This window comes from Globicephala melas, chromosome 20, assembly GCF_963455315.2.
Source record: "Globicephala melas chromosome 20, mGloMel1.2, whole genome shotgun sequence".
Taxonomy (NCBI): Eukaryota; Metazoa; Chordata; class Mammalia; order Artiodactyla; family Delphinidae; genus Globicephala; species Globicephala melas.
Window position 1 is genome coordinate 12,005,704 of NC_083333.1, and position 13,994 is coordinate 12,019,697.

General features: G+C 46.4%; 2 protein-coding genes across 7 annotated transcripts in view; one reads left to right on the plus strand and one right to left on the minus strand.

Moving 5' to 3' along the window:
* NAA38 (N-alpha-acetyltransferase 38, NatC auxiliary subunit) overlaps positions 1 to 13,994 on the minus strand; it is a 24,079-nt gene continuing 10,085 nt past the window's right edge. For 2 of the 6 annotated variants that reach the window (XM_070044531.1, XM_070044530.1), the window contains exons 3-4: positions 332 to 920; positions 1 to 159 (exon numbers count right to left, since the gene is read on the minus strand). In XM_070044531.1, the coding sequence (XP_069900632.1) occupies positions 47 to 159; positions 332 to 740 (522 nt within the window). In that variant the 5' untranslated portion in view covers positions 741 to 920 and the 3' untranslated portion in view covers positions 1 to 46. Of the gene's footprint in view, positions 160 to 331; positions 1,043 to 1,559; positions 4,218 to 13,994 lie in introns of those variants that run through there. The other 4 variants (XM_060291037.2, XM_030861560.3, XM_070044529.1 and 1 more) reach the window with 4 other exon arrangements.
* On the plus strand, positions 674 to 5,941 carry CYB5D1 (cytochrome b5 domain containing 1). Its single transcript, XM_030861557.3, has 4 exons — positions 674 to 1,605; positions 1,699 to 1,775; positions 1,906 to 2,124; positions 2,717 to 5,941. The coding sequence occupies exons 1-4, from the start codon at positions 1,446 to 1,448 to the stop codon at positions 2,945 to 2,947; spliced, it is 687 nt and encodes a 228-aa protein (XP_030717417.1). The 5' UTR covers positions 674 to 1,445; the 3' UTR covers positions 2,948 to 5,941.

Below are 13,994 nucleotides of genomic sequence, written 5' to 3' on the forward strand. Positions count from 1 at the left end.
GTCGGTTACAGATTTAATGAAGTCCGAAAGGCATGCGCGATCGTGTTCAGAGGTAGGGAGGCCCCGCCAGGCTCTCTCTCTGCACCTCAATAGAAACGATGTGGTGTCCAGGTACCATGGCCAGGCCCAGCACACGGGGTTCCCCGGCAGAGAAGGAATCTGGAAAGAAGAGTCAGAGCATCAGAGAGGCAGGCCAGCGTCGGCCCCGCCCCTTCTGTGCCACGACTTCTAGTCCCAGAAAATAAGGGGTGCAGCCAGGCACTTAAGGGGAAATGCTTTGCGTGAGGCTTCGCCGCATTCCCAGGCGGGTGTGCATTCCCCGGGCACTGACCCGACGGCTTGAGGAACTCCTGCGCCGAGCCCAGGATAACATTGCAGTCGCGGTCGGTGCAGAGGAAGCAACCGACCAGTGTCCGTCCATCTGTCATGCGAATGCGCATAGTCTTGTTGAGCAGCGCCTCCAGCTGCTGCCTAGCGCGCGTAGCCGGTGAGTCCTCGCGCTCCCCATCTGAGTCCTGAGCGGGGCGGGACAGGCGCTCAGACCGCGCCGCCTCGGCTGCTGCCCGCCCGCGGAACCACAGCTCCCGACAGCCCGCGGGGCGCTCACACGAAGCCCAGAGGCTGCCGGGAGCTGCAGTTCCCCCTCCGTCCCCCCATCTTGCTCCCCGACGGCCCCTCAATCCCAGAACCCGAGCTAACCCCTGCGCTGGAGCTGCTTTGACGCCGGCTGCAACAGCCATTCTCCTCTCGCAACAGCATGGCTGGTCCAGCTGCGGCCATTTGTTCCCGGGCCTCCTCCAGGCCCTTCAACTTCCTAAGAACCTTTGGTGTCCGGTGGTCTGAGATCTCGCGAGCGCTCCCGACCTGTTTTCTTTCGCGAGATCACCTCTCCTCCTCCTCCTCCTCTTCGTCTCCGGCAACTGCAGAAGTATCGCGAGCTTCTATTTCGGCGCTGAGGCTCACTGAGGCCTATTACGTTGGATGTACCAAGATATCGCGAGAAATTTTCAACTCTAGTTTCTTACACATCCTTTAAGGAACCCTGGAATTTAGCGAGAATACCTTTTTTCATAATCACACTCCTCCCCTCCCTTGTTTTTCTGCCTCGCGAGACAGTATGTCCTGAATACTCCCTGTAGCCTAGGGTACTGTGAATGAAAACGGAGTGTGTTCTCTTTCCCGCGGAACTCCTGAGGACAAAACTCAAATTACTTGAATGCCTGAATCGGACTACGTTTCCCGTGAGCACGCGCAGCCCACGCTCCTCTCGCCCATTTACAGCGTTTGATCTCAGTGGCCGGTGGCCGGAAAGGGACAATGGTTTCCATGTCAGCGGATAAACGCGCTCGCCTTAGCTCCCGGACCAGAGGGAGGATGAAACAGAGAGTGCGTGCCGAAAAGCGAGGAAGCAACTAAAGGAGTCGGTGACCGATAGAGCAAGAGCCATGGCACGCCGGGGCCTAGTGGCCGGGCCAGACTTTGAGTATTTTCAGCGTCGCTATTTCACGCCGGCCGAGGTGGCCCAACATAACCAGCCCGAAGACCTCTGGGTGTCTTACCTGGGAAACGTGTACGACCTAACGCCGTTGGCACAGGAATACAAGGGTAAGCGCCACACTTTGGGCCAGCGTCGAGGGTGTGTTTGGGGGGTGCTTGGTTCTTGGATGGGTAGCATTGACGGCAGCTTCTCCTTCCCAGGAGACCTGCTGCTGAAACCCATCGTGGAAGTTGCGGGCCAGGACATCAGTCACTGGTTTGATCCAGACACCAGAGACGTGAGTTCTGCTGGAACCTGGGGTTGGGGGGAGGGGCACTGGAGAGCGGGATGAAGAGGAAAAGCAGAGGCTAAACAGAGCCCGAGATAGTGACTGCTCCGACCCTCCTCCCTCAAACCCTGCTTAAAAGATCCGCAAGCACATAGATCCGCTGACCGGTTCCCTGAGATACCGCACCCCGTGGGGCCGCTTTCTGCACGTGCCGCCTCAGCTGCCCCGTTCGGACTGGGCCAATGATTTCGGGAAGCCTTGGTGGCAGGGGTCGCGTTACGAGGTGGGGCGGCTGTCCGCCAAGACCCGGAATATCCGCATCATTAACACGCTCACGTCGCAAGAGCACACTCTGGAGGTGAGAACTGGTGCCGGGGGCAGGTTAGAGGGAACCGAGAATCCCAGCAAATCTCCAAGCAGATCTGCAGGCCAGCAGCTCTCCACAACCGGTGGGAGCTGTATTTTCTTTCCTTTTAGGGGTAACTGAGGAAAGAAGATCACCTACATCCCCAGGGTTAGGAATTAAAGGTGTGGCTGGGCCACAGGGTACAAGAGACTTTTTCTTAAGCCCAGGGTGACAGTTTGTGCACCTTAGTGATGGTTGTCCTCGGAAGCTCTTACACGCTGTGTTTTTGTACAGCAATTGCAACTGGGCTCTCTTATTAGTCTACTCTATTGTGGGGATGAGGTGAGGGGGCAGTGACTTTAGGGCCATTTGTTTATTACAAGTGGCTGCCATAAAGGCAGGTAGGACTTGGGGGCCATTCGTTGCATGCTGGAGCTCCAACTTTATTTCTGGGACTGTGGAGCGCCTTAAGCTGCTCTCTGCCAAGGGAGGCACTCTGATCCCAGCTTTGGGTTCCTGGCCTTTGCGTGTGTGTGTGTGTGTGTGTGTGTGTGTTTGCTCGTTCAACCCACAATTCTGGGTGGGGTGCTTTCGTGTTCTCCAGGTGGGGGCCCTGGAATCAATGTGGGAAATCCTACACCGCTACCTCCTCTATAACGCACATGCTGCCAGCTACACATGGAAATATGAAGGGAAGAACCTGAACATGGATTATACCCTGGAAGAGAATGGTATCCGGGATGAGGAGGAAGAATTTGATTATCTCAATATGGACAGTACGCTCTACACACCTGCAGTACTGCTGTACTTCAGTGATGACCTCACAGAGCTATAGAAAGAGAGATGTATGCTCATGTAGGCTCAAGACATATTTTGAGTTTAGCTGTTTCTGTGACCTGTAGGAAAAGAGATGGGGATGGGGCAGGGAGGGCGGTACCTGGACCTAGACCTCCATTCTACTCTGGGAGCTGGCCTGAGGTTCCCATTCCCTACTGAAGTGTAAAGGTCCTATTCCTCGGGTTAGTTACAATTTACTCTGAGAAAGTTAGGAAGAACGCTAGAAGTGAATTAATTTTTAGGAATGATACAAGAAAATAAAGTATCTTAGATCATGGAGATGTAGAAGAGGATAGTCAGATAGAGCTCAGGCAGAACTTTTCGATAGTAAGAGAAAGAGAAGTCCTACACAGGGATGAGGGATGGAAGAACTTTTCTGGCAATGATGGAAATGGGATGACTGTAGGAAGATGGGATCTACAAAGACAGGAATAGGAAGTGTCTATATCACTCGCCATATAAAACTGGCTAATCTCTCTTCTGACTAGTATTCGGCAGCCACCAGGTAATTCAGGCTAGATATTATGCTATGTGCTTTATACACCTCATTTAATACAACTATCCATAAGACAGATACCATTACCACTACTTACAGATAAATCTTCTGAAGCTTAGTAAGATTTAATAGCGCAAAAGCCACACTACTTAGTAACCAGATTGCAAACCCAGGTCTTCCCAATTCCAAAGTCTACGATCTTCTCAATGTCCAGGCTCACTGCACAATGGGAACCTGTAGGCCTATTGTGTAGTCAGCCGCGGTGTTGTGCTTTTTTGTTTTGTTTTTTTAGTTATTGCCTTTGGAAGGGACTTAGCACAGTTCTGCAGTGGTAGAGAGGACACAGGGAAGGCCAAGTGTAAGCTGAGTAATAGCTGATGAGTCTACTTCATGGTTAATCCCGTAGGAAAACTTTCCTCTGACTTTTCTGAGGCAAAGAGGTGGGTATATACTGGTTCCAGGAAAATTAGAGTGGGAAAGGGCTTTTGGATTGGGACACTTTAGAAGGGGGAGCAAAAAGTAGGCATGTATATTCATGATGGGCCTGTGCTTCTGAGGGAAAGATGAGGAAGACAGGGTCGACTTTGCCAGATGGTGACTCTGCAAGAAGGGGCTTGACAGAGGTGATGTAAAGAGAGGAGCTAATTGGGGCTTCCCTAGTGGCGCAGTGGTTGGGAGTCCACCTGCCAATGCAGGGGACGCGGGTTCGTGCCCGGGTCCGGGAGGATCCCGCGTGCCGCGGAGCGGCTGGGCCCGTGGGCCATGGCCGCTGGGCCTGCGCGTCCGGAGCCTGTGCTCCGCGACGGAAGAGGCCACAGCGGTGAGAGGCCCGCGTACCGCAAAAAAAAAAAAAAAAGAGAGGAGCTAATTAAGTCAGAAAACTCCTGGTGTTCAAAAGAGAACAACCATGTAGGGCAGTGGCCAGATTTGGTCCCCTATGACCTAAGGAGGGAAGGGGAATGAGAATCACAGGTGAATTTCTTGACAGTAGCAGGCTAAAAAAGCAGCAGAGAGATGTTAGTGCATCTTTGTGGAAGGTGGCCCCCTATGAGACACTGGGTAGGCTGCAGAGGAGTGTGCTGAGGGGCTGACTATGAACGGCATGGACAGAGGTGAAGACATCTGTATCCACCTGCAGTTGTTTCATGTGTATCTTGTTTGCTCAGTTAAACCCTAAACTATTTGAGAACCAAAGCTATGCTGTTGCTGTAACCCCCAGCCTCAGGGCCTGTGCCTATGGGATCTGCCCAAACTCGTCCCTCCTCCAGGGTTTCCTACTTTAGTACCTCTCGCCAGAAACACATCCCTTTCCTCACACACCCAGTCACTCTCCAAGTAGATTCTATCTCCTAAACATCTCTGGAATCCATCTTCTTTTCTCGAAGCTGTTATCATCACCTCTGGTCTGGACTGCTGCGATAACTTCCTAACCAGTCCTCCCATTTCCTCTTCTGTCCTCCACACACAGCAGAGTGAGCTCTGAAAAACAAACCTAAACATCTAACTTTCCTCCTTCAGATTCTTCAGTGGCTTCTAGCTGCTTTTGGAATCAAGTGCTAAATCCAAAGACCTTGCATATATCAGCCTCTACCTTGCATCACCCCTCTTTGTTCACTGGCTTTCTGTTCACTAAAGGTTTTCTTGCCTCAGAGCCGGCACACAGGCTGTTCTCTCTGCTTACAACACTCTTCCATCTCCCACCTTGCTAATCCTGCATGTTTCTTCCTCACAGAGACTTTGCTGATTTCTCGATGCAGGTCAGGACTTTCTGTTAAATTTCAGAGTGCTTATTACAATAGTAATGTTAAAATTATGGATGTAATTGGCTGGCTGGCTGCTAGATTGTAAACTCATGAGGGCAGAGATCGTGTCCATCTTGTTCACTGCTGTATTGCCAGTGTTGGGCACACAGTTGCTGCTCAATAAATTTTGACTGAATGAACTCAAATGTTAAGTGAATTCCTCTGCCTCTAATAACTAGTGGATGGGATGTTGTGTCCTTGGTGGGGGGCAAGGTGGGACCAAGAAATAGGATGTCTGGATCCTATGCTGTCATCTCTATCCACAGGTTTCTCTTTCCTTGTTCGCCATAGATCCAAGACCAAAAATTACTCCATAGAGGTTCTTCCTCTCACCAGATTTTTGAGGCAATCGACCTGTCTTTTCTCTACATGGCCACCAGGTGGCTGTAGTCTCCTACAGAGTGAAGGGAAAGGGGCCCGGATGAGGGAAAACACTTCCAAGTTCTAAACAGGTTAGGATTAAAGGTAGCCTGTGGAAACGTACAGGTGAGAGGGAAGGATCAGAAAAAAGGGAAAACAACATGGGCACTATTCCATTAGCATTAGGTTTATTCCTATTTTTAATTTTTTCCATAAGCACATGCCAGGAAAGGAGTGTAGTTTGGGAAATAAAACTCACGGGATAGGACAAGTAAGGGGTCTGATTACAGGTGTGGGTATGTACAGGGTGAGGCACAGAACTATGGAAGGAATAAAGATCACAGATTTTTAAGATAATAGAGTATGTTCATTTATTCTTAGAGGGTTTTGTTTTGTTTTGTTTGTATAAAGCTTTCTACTAGGCACTACCTTGGTTCTCTAAATATCCAAGACTGTATATTTGCATGAGGAGTATGTAAATAGTGCCCAGTCCTAAAACCTAGGAAGTAAATAGAACATGACTGTAGGTCCTTTGGTAGTGATCTCTTCCATTTCGTAGGGAGGTCGGGTGGTGGGTGGTATATTGAAAGGAACGTTGCCTGTCCTCAGTAAATCGTAGCAGCTTCAAAGAACTCAATTTGCAAATATTTCCCACAAGGCTCAGTCACTATATCAAGTATCATTGGGGGTCATAAAAAGGTGTATGTTCTTTGCAGGAAGCTTGCTCACTCAATGGGCTAAAACATACACACATGAAAAGGTAAATGAAAATAGTACATGGTAAAGGACCAAATTAGGGTACAGAAAAGTTTCCACCTTCATGGCAAATCACAATTGGGTTCTTAACCTGGGCCTCCAGAAATGACTTCTAAATAGTGTGTGTGTGTGTGTGTGTGTGTGTGTGTGTGTGTGTGTGTGTGTGTGCAGATGTGTATTATCTTGAAGAAGGGTGCTGTAATTTCCATCAGTCTCAAAATGGCCCAACCCCCTGCCCCTGAAATAGTACACACAAGCACAATAATAAAGACCCTCAAAAGTAAAATATCAAAGGTGACAATACAATGTGGTTCCTGGATTCCTGGCACCTGCCTCAATGGTCTACTTCAACCTGATACACCTGTGTTCCCATGGCGGCAATTCCTAAAACTTGAAGCCTTGGGGCTAAGTTTATAACTAGTCTGAAACATTTTACTGCCCCAAATTCTGATCTGTACATACCCTGGAGCTGAGTGAGGGGATCTATCATTTGGACTTGGGACCATAACACCGAGTCATGACATCAGGATAAGGTTAATGTACCCAGTCCCCACAGCTGAGTTTAGATTAACTACATAGATGTGTTGATAATGGGAGAACAGCCACTTTATGATGGAGCAGCAAGAGTGCATGGAGGCTTAGCTGTAGAGAAAGCAGACAATCTGAAACCTGAATGGTCTTGGAAGTCAAAGATTAAGCATTCAAAATACAAATAGATATGCAGTCCATATCTATTTCCCAGGGAAACACACACACAAAAGGTGGTGAGTGAATAAGTGAACTGAGGCCATTAAAATGGGATCAGGGGTCAAGAAGGTTGAGACGAGGAACAATATGGATGAGACACTGCTAGAATTAAGTCCCTTTCTTACTGGGAGCCGCCCAGCTCCCACCCTTTGGGAGCTTAATGTTTAGTGGGAACTTGGGCATCCAGTTTCAATCATCTGACTTAATCATCTCTGTATCCCCAACAGCCATATAATGTCTGGCATAGAGTGGCAATAAATACATGTTTGTTTCAGGAATGAATGGCAAATGTAACCCCCACTACTTGAAATATGTGAACTCAGGAGTCAAATATATTCAGATACTGTGGTGTCCCTTGCTACTTGCCCACTCTCACTATTTGAAGAGAGCAGAAGAGATCTGGACAGTGAGTGACATTTGTGCTGATAAATTCTTCCAGTCCTCCTAGAGAACAGTAAGGAGGAGGAAATATTTCCTTGCCCTTAATGAACAGCCTATAGGAGTAGATATTACTCTACCACAGTGTATCAGGTGAGAATGTATTTGGCTGCAAGTAACAGAAGGCTGAGCTGGGGCTTAACTATAAAGGGTTAAATTTTCTCACATAATGAGAGAGTCTGTGGTGTAGTGACTCCACTAGATAGTTCATCAACATCACAGGTTGCTCCTGTTTTTGTCTTCATGATTATCTCCTTTTTGGTTGCTCTACTTCCTGTCCGTATTGTGGGCAGGAAGGAGGAAGAGGGGAAGGATGAAAGGGCAGTGCCTAAATCAAAGCAAAAAATTTTCCCAGACATCCTTAGCAGAACTTTGACTACGTCTCATTGATAGGACATGTATTACACAATGACCCTTAGCTGCAAGGGAGTCTGGGACAGTATTTTGTATTGACATCCACAACAAAACCAGGGACCACTACTGTGGAATGAGAAGGGATACTGGGTAGGAACTAGTGATGTCTTCCACAAGAAGTATGAAAGTGCTATTCATCCATTCATTAACAAAAAAGTTATTAATAAGCACTTTGTGCCAGGTACCGTTCCAGGTACTGGGGATACAGCAGTGAATGAGACAGGCAAGGTTCCTGCGTTACTGGGACTTATACTCTGGTGGGATAAAAAAACATGTAGACAAGATCATTTCAGATAGTGCTAAAAGCTATATATTATGTATGTGTATATACACATATACATATATGAACACATTATATACACACACACACACACACAAATACCAAAAGTACTATAAAGACAAAGAAACAGAATTACAAGAGACAGTGATGGCTGAATGATCAGAGACTTGCCTGAGATAATCACGAAGACTGATCTGTATTACCTGTAGTTCTGCATTTACCTGCATTAATCACTTAATCATCATAACAAACTTAAATACTGTTTTTACTTACACTGAAGAAAGAAGGAGACTGAGGCACAGAGAGGTTAAGTAACTTGCCAAAGGTCATACTAAGCAGCAAAGGTGGGCTTTGAAACAAGACAGTCATAGGCCACCCACTTAACCACTGAGTGGCATCACCTCCCTGCATGACAAACATAGGCTGCTGTTCTAGTCACCTACTGCTGCTTAACAAAACCATCCCAAGACTTAAGTGGCTTCAAACCACCACCATCATTTATTTTGCTAATGAGTCTGTAATTTGGGCAGGGTTCAGTGAGGACAGCTCATTTCCGTTCCAAAAGGCATCAACTGGTTGGATTACTAGAAGCTGGAGAATTCACTTTCAAAATGGCTCACTCACAAATGGCTGGCAAGTTGGTGCTGTCTACGGATTCTTCTCCATGAAGACCCTATTCTCAGGGCAGCTTGGGCTTCCTCGTAGCATGGTAGCTGGGTTCCAAGAGCAAGTGTCCCAAGAGAACCAGGAGGAGCCTCAAGCACCTTTTATAACCTCACCTCAAATCCAAGGGGAAAGAACTAGACCTCACTTTTCAGTGGGAAGAGTGTCAAAGTCACACTGTAATAAGAGCATGCTGGATGTGAGTTGTTTTTGTAGCCATTTCTGGAAAATACAATTGACCACAGATGCACTGGAGGCAAAAGGAGGGATATCCAATCAGTCTCGGGTAGGAGCGGAGTGCTGAGTCTTTCTTGAAAACCAAAGTTGGAATCCTGGCCCCACCATCCATTTATTCAATTCATTAACCTAATACTGAGCATCTGCTGTGTATCAGGCACAATTCTGGACTCTGTGAATACACTAAATAAGAAGACATAATTTCTGCCCTCGAGGAGCTTACAGGTTAGTGGGAGATTGAGAGAAGTTTGTGAGCCTCTTTTCACCTTGCTTCTACTTATATAAAGCGGCCAAGGGAAGTTTTGTTTGCTTTTTTGTTTTTAATTGGAGTATCGTTGATTTACAATGTTGTGTTAGTTTCTGCTGTATAGCAAAGTGAATCAGTTATGCATATACATATATCCACTCTTTTTTAGATTCTTTTCCCATATAGGTCATGACAGAGTACTGAGTAGAGCTCCCTGTGCTCTACAGTAGGTCCTTAAGGGGAAGCTTTTAAAGTTCCCCCGTTTAAAGTCTTCAAAGGCTTCCAACTCCTCTTAAGAGGACATAGGACACCCTTACGGTTGTCCACAAGGCCCTGCATGATTTGCCTCTTCCAGGCTCTTCTTTTTTTATATTTTTAATTTATTTTATTGAAGTATAGTTGATTGACAATGTTGTGTTAATTTCTACTATACAGTAAGTGATTCAGTTATATATGTGTGTGTGTACATGTATGTAAATATATATACACACACACACACATACACATATACACACACATTCTTTTTCATCTTTTTTCCATTATCGTTTATTACAGGATATTGAATATAGTTCCCTGTGCTATACAGTAGGACCTTGTTGTGTGTCCATTCCACTTATAATAATTTGCATCTGCTAATCCCAAACACCCAATCCATCCTTTCCCCCCTGCCCAAGCCCCTTCTTTATCTCCCTGTTGGCCTTTCAGTTTCTGACACTCCCCCAAGCTCCTTTCTGCCAGGGCCTTCTCACATGCTGTTCCTCTGCATGGGACACTCCACCCTCCACTCATCACCTGGCCAACTCCTGCCCCTTAAAGGCTTTGCTTAAATGTCACTTTCTCAGAGAAATGCCTTGGGAATATCTACACCCAGTCTGGGGAGATGAGGGAAGGCTTTCTGGAGAACATCATCTAAAGCTGAGACCGGAAGTACGAGGAGGCAGCCAAGCGAAGAAGTGAGAGTGGGTAAGGAGGGAGAGTAAACAGCATGGAGAGCGCAGAGTTTGGCAGTGAGAGTATGTGGAGAGCTCAGACGCAGAAGGAAATGCAGAACGGTAAAGCCAAGAGGAGATGGGAGGCCTGAAGAGAGTGGGCAGTAAGAGACATGGAGGCCAGACTAGGTCCTGCGAGACTTTGTAAATCAGGTTAAGTTTTTTTTTTAATTGAGATACAGTTCACATACTATAAAATTCACCCTTTTAAAGTGTACCATTCAAGGTTAAGGGTTTTATAAGGAGAATGTCACAATCAGAATTGCATTTTTGAATGTCAAGAGAGGATGGATTGGAGGGGAGAAAAAGAGAGGAGAGAGTGGAGACAGGGAGACTGATGTTATTGCAGCAGTCCAGGAAAGAGATGAAGGTGGCCGGAATGAGGTGAGTTAGTGGCAGTGGAGATCAGAGGAGATAAACGGAAGTTAAGAGAGAATTACACAATTCAATAATTTATTGGGAGGGGGTCTGAGGCAGAGGGAGGAGTCAAGAATGACACCCAAGTTTCTGGCCTGGGTGGAGGATGATGAATCCACTGACAGAGGAGGGAAATGCTTGGAAGAAGAGTTTCATGGGGAAGGAAGATGATGTGTTTTTAGTTAGCTATCTGAAGTAACTCCAGGACATGGAAACACAGATGTCCAGATCTTACCAGATATGTGGTACGATATCCTGAATAGAGCTCTCGGCTAGAGTTAAAGGTTTGGGAATTACCCGCAGTGAGTAACTGTCAACCAAAGTCAAGGATGAGATCACCTCAAGAATAAAGTGTGATCTACATGCAAGGCCTGGGAGGAACAATACCTAAGGGAGGGGAGGAGAAGGAGACTCAGAAGTACGAGCCAAAGTGGTGAGAGAGACCCTGGAAAACGGTGCCCGGGAAGCGAAAGAGAGAGTATTTGAGAGGAGGGAATGGTAAACAGTGTGAAATGTCACACAGTCAAGTAAGGTGAGGACTTGAGCATCCACACATTTACTGAACAGCAAAACAGTGGTGTGTTAGAGAAGTCAGACAGTAGATGGATGAGGTATGAATGAGGGCTTCACAGAAGAAATCCAGCTGCACAGGGAGGAGTTTTCTGGCTTTGTAACTATGGACAGAATACTTTTCTTCTTTTAGATTCCATTTCTTCGATCACAAAATATGAACAATAGAAGTAAGGATTCACTAAGGGCAACAGGCATAAACCAGGACAAGGTCACTTAAAAAGAAGCTACCTTACACTGTGGTTGAGAAGATTAAATATAAGGTATGGGGAAATGCCCAGCAGTACTAAAGGCCCTTGGGACAGGCACTCGAAATTTTTAGTTTTCTTCCCTCTCCTTGTGCTAGCCATTCTTTATTTAGTAATGAATGCTTCCCTTGGGATTTCCTGAGATTCCACACTATTCAGCATCTAGGGAACATCTGTCATGATTAGGAAATTAGTAGACCGTATCTGTGACTAACATTTGGTTTCTAACCTAACAACAGTGTTTGTGCCTCTACTGGGAGAACTGAGTATAGTAAAATGTGGTTTGTTTCATATCATACCAGAGTTGATCTTATTTAAATAAAGCAGGGGAAAGCAAGGAAATGGGGCAACTATTGGGAACAAGAATAACTAAAGTCGGCCCTTTGCTCCTTCAGTTTAAGGTGTTATTCATAACCCAGGTTGTCAATCCTCTCACCTTACAAGCATCTTAAGTGAATCCCTCTGAAGTGAGAAATGGCGAATAGTAAACGTGACTGTTCAGAACACTAGCTACCAACTCTCAAGTGCCTTACAGCCAGTGCTTTATGTAAGTTAGCTCAAAATCTTCACTACAGCCATGTGAGGTAGGCATTAATATCCCTGTTTGACAGATAAGGGAGCTGAGACTTGAGGGATAAGCTGCTTGCCCAGGGTTACTGTTAGTAAGTGGCAGAACTTGGATTCCAGGTGCTACCTGAATCCACAGCTCAAACTCTTCCTCTGAGGGAGGCAGTGAATAACCTCATTACTTGGCTCTGGAATACATTTTAGAAGTTATATAGTTTGGGAATACAGCATCTTTTTAAAAAAAAATTAGTCAATTTTAATTTACTAATCATATCCAATTTAGTCTGAAATTAACTCTCCCTATCCAGAGAGATAGGTGGGGAAAGGGCCCAGGAGCAAGCAAAGGGGCAGGAGGATGACAGCTTGGGGCTCGCCAGGAAAGGTGTCAGGGCAGTTCTGCTGAAATAACCAGGGCTTAACAGTAGGTGGAAAGCAAGGCATTCTGGCTGGCCAGTCAGTGAAAACCTATTAAGAAACTGTTAAAAGGCAATGTCAAAGGGGAAAAAAATGTTTGGTTTTTGCCATTTTGTATAGGACTGTTATATTGTTTCCATCATAGTGGTCAATCAAAGCAGGTCTAAAAGAAACTGGGAGGGAATTCCCTGGCGGTCCAGTGGTTGGGACTCTGTGCTTTCACTGCCGAGGGCGCAGGTTCGATCCCTGGTTGAGGAAGAGTCTTAACCACTGGACCGCCGGGGAAATCCCTTCCTTTTCTTCTTAAGGTATCCCCTTTACTCAATGAATAGCAAAGGAAAGGATTTAGCTAAAAGGCAGCAACAGAAGTATGAGCAGATGTGAGATCACAGACTCACACAGATCACAAAGACTATTTCAAGAAGGGGGTGTTCAAGTTAAGAACTCAGAAATTTCCTCTTAGTTCAGTAACCAGGTTGTTGGTCATCTTGCGAAAGCAGTTTCTGTAGAGAGGCTGGGCAGAGGGTTGGAAAATGAGTAGGCAAGTAAAGCAGCCTGAGTGTAAACAACTCTTTCAAGAAGCGTGGCTGTGAGTGGGCACAGCGAGGTAGGGTGGCAGCTTAGGGGTCCAGAGTGTCTCTTTTAAAGTTGGGGAGATTTGAGTACATTTAAATGTGGTTGTGAAGCAGCAAGGAGGATGGGAGATAAAGGAGAGTTAGGGGATCACTGTTAACCATTACACCCTGAGAAGGTGGCAAGGCTGGGAGCCAGAGCCCAAGTGTAGGCATTAGCTTCGGACAGGATAGGAGGGAGGAAAGGACAAATACGAATACAGTTAAATATGTAGTCTTAGTGTCAGTATTTCAAGGGAGTTCTCATCTGATGATCTGTCTCCTAGAGGGAGACGATAAGATGTTCTACTGAAGCATAAGGTGGAGGAGGTTTGAGGAAGGTTTGAAAAAGTCACCACGGAGAACCGAAAGGAAGCTGACTAGGCAAAAGGATTTCTGAGCAGGGACACTAATCTGGAGTGGTCATGGTGTTCTGACACCATGTGGTCATGCAAAGTGCTCCTGAGTGTAAACAGACAGCCGAAGTGATCCAAGGTTGGGGGTCTGCAAGAGGTAAATAAAGAGGGTGCTGAGACGCGGGCAGCAGAGTGGCTGAAATGACAGACCATGGAATCTAAGTTGGACAGGGAAGGAGGGGAGAACATGGTAGAGCTGATTAGGAGAAAATGGAAGAATTAAGGGATTACAGGGTCTCATGGGTCCAAAATAGTGAATAAATGAGAGAGCTGGAAGGATAGAAAGCTGTAGCCAAAGTAGGAGGCTTGAATTTAATATTTCAGAACAGGTAAGAATCTACTATCTCCTAGAGGTGGGAGAGAGAAGTGGAAA

Coding starts and splice junctions, on each gene's coding strand:
- CYB5D1 (XM_030861557.3), top strand. CDS start 1,446: ATGGCACGCCGGGGCCTAGTGGCCGGGCCAGACTTTGAGTATTTTCAG. Junction 1,606..1,698: donor GTTGGCACAGGAATACAAGG/GTAAGCGCCACA, acceptor TCTCCTTCCCAG/GAGACCTGCTGCTGAAACCC. Junction 2,125..2,716: donor CGCAAGAGCACACTCTGGAG/GTGAGAACTGGT, acceptor CGTGTTCTCCAG/GTGGGGGCCCTGGAATCAAT.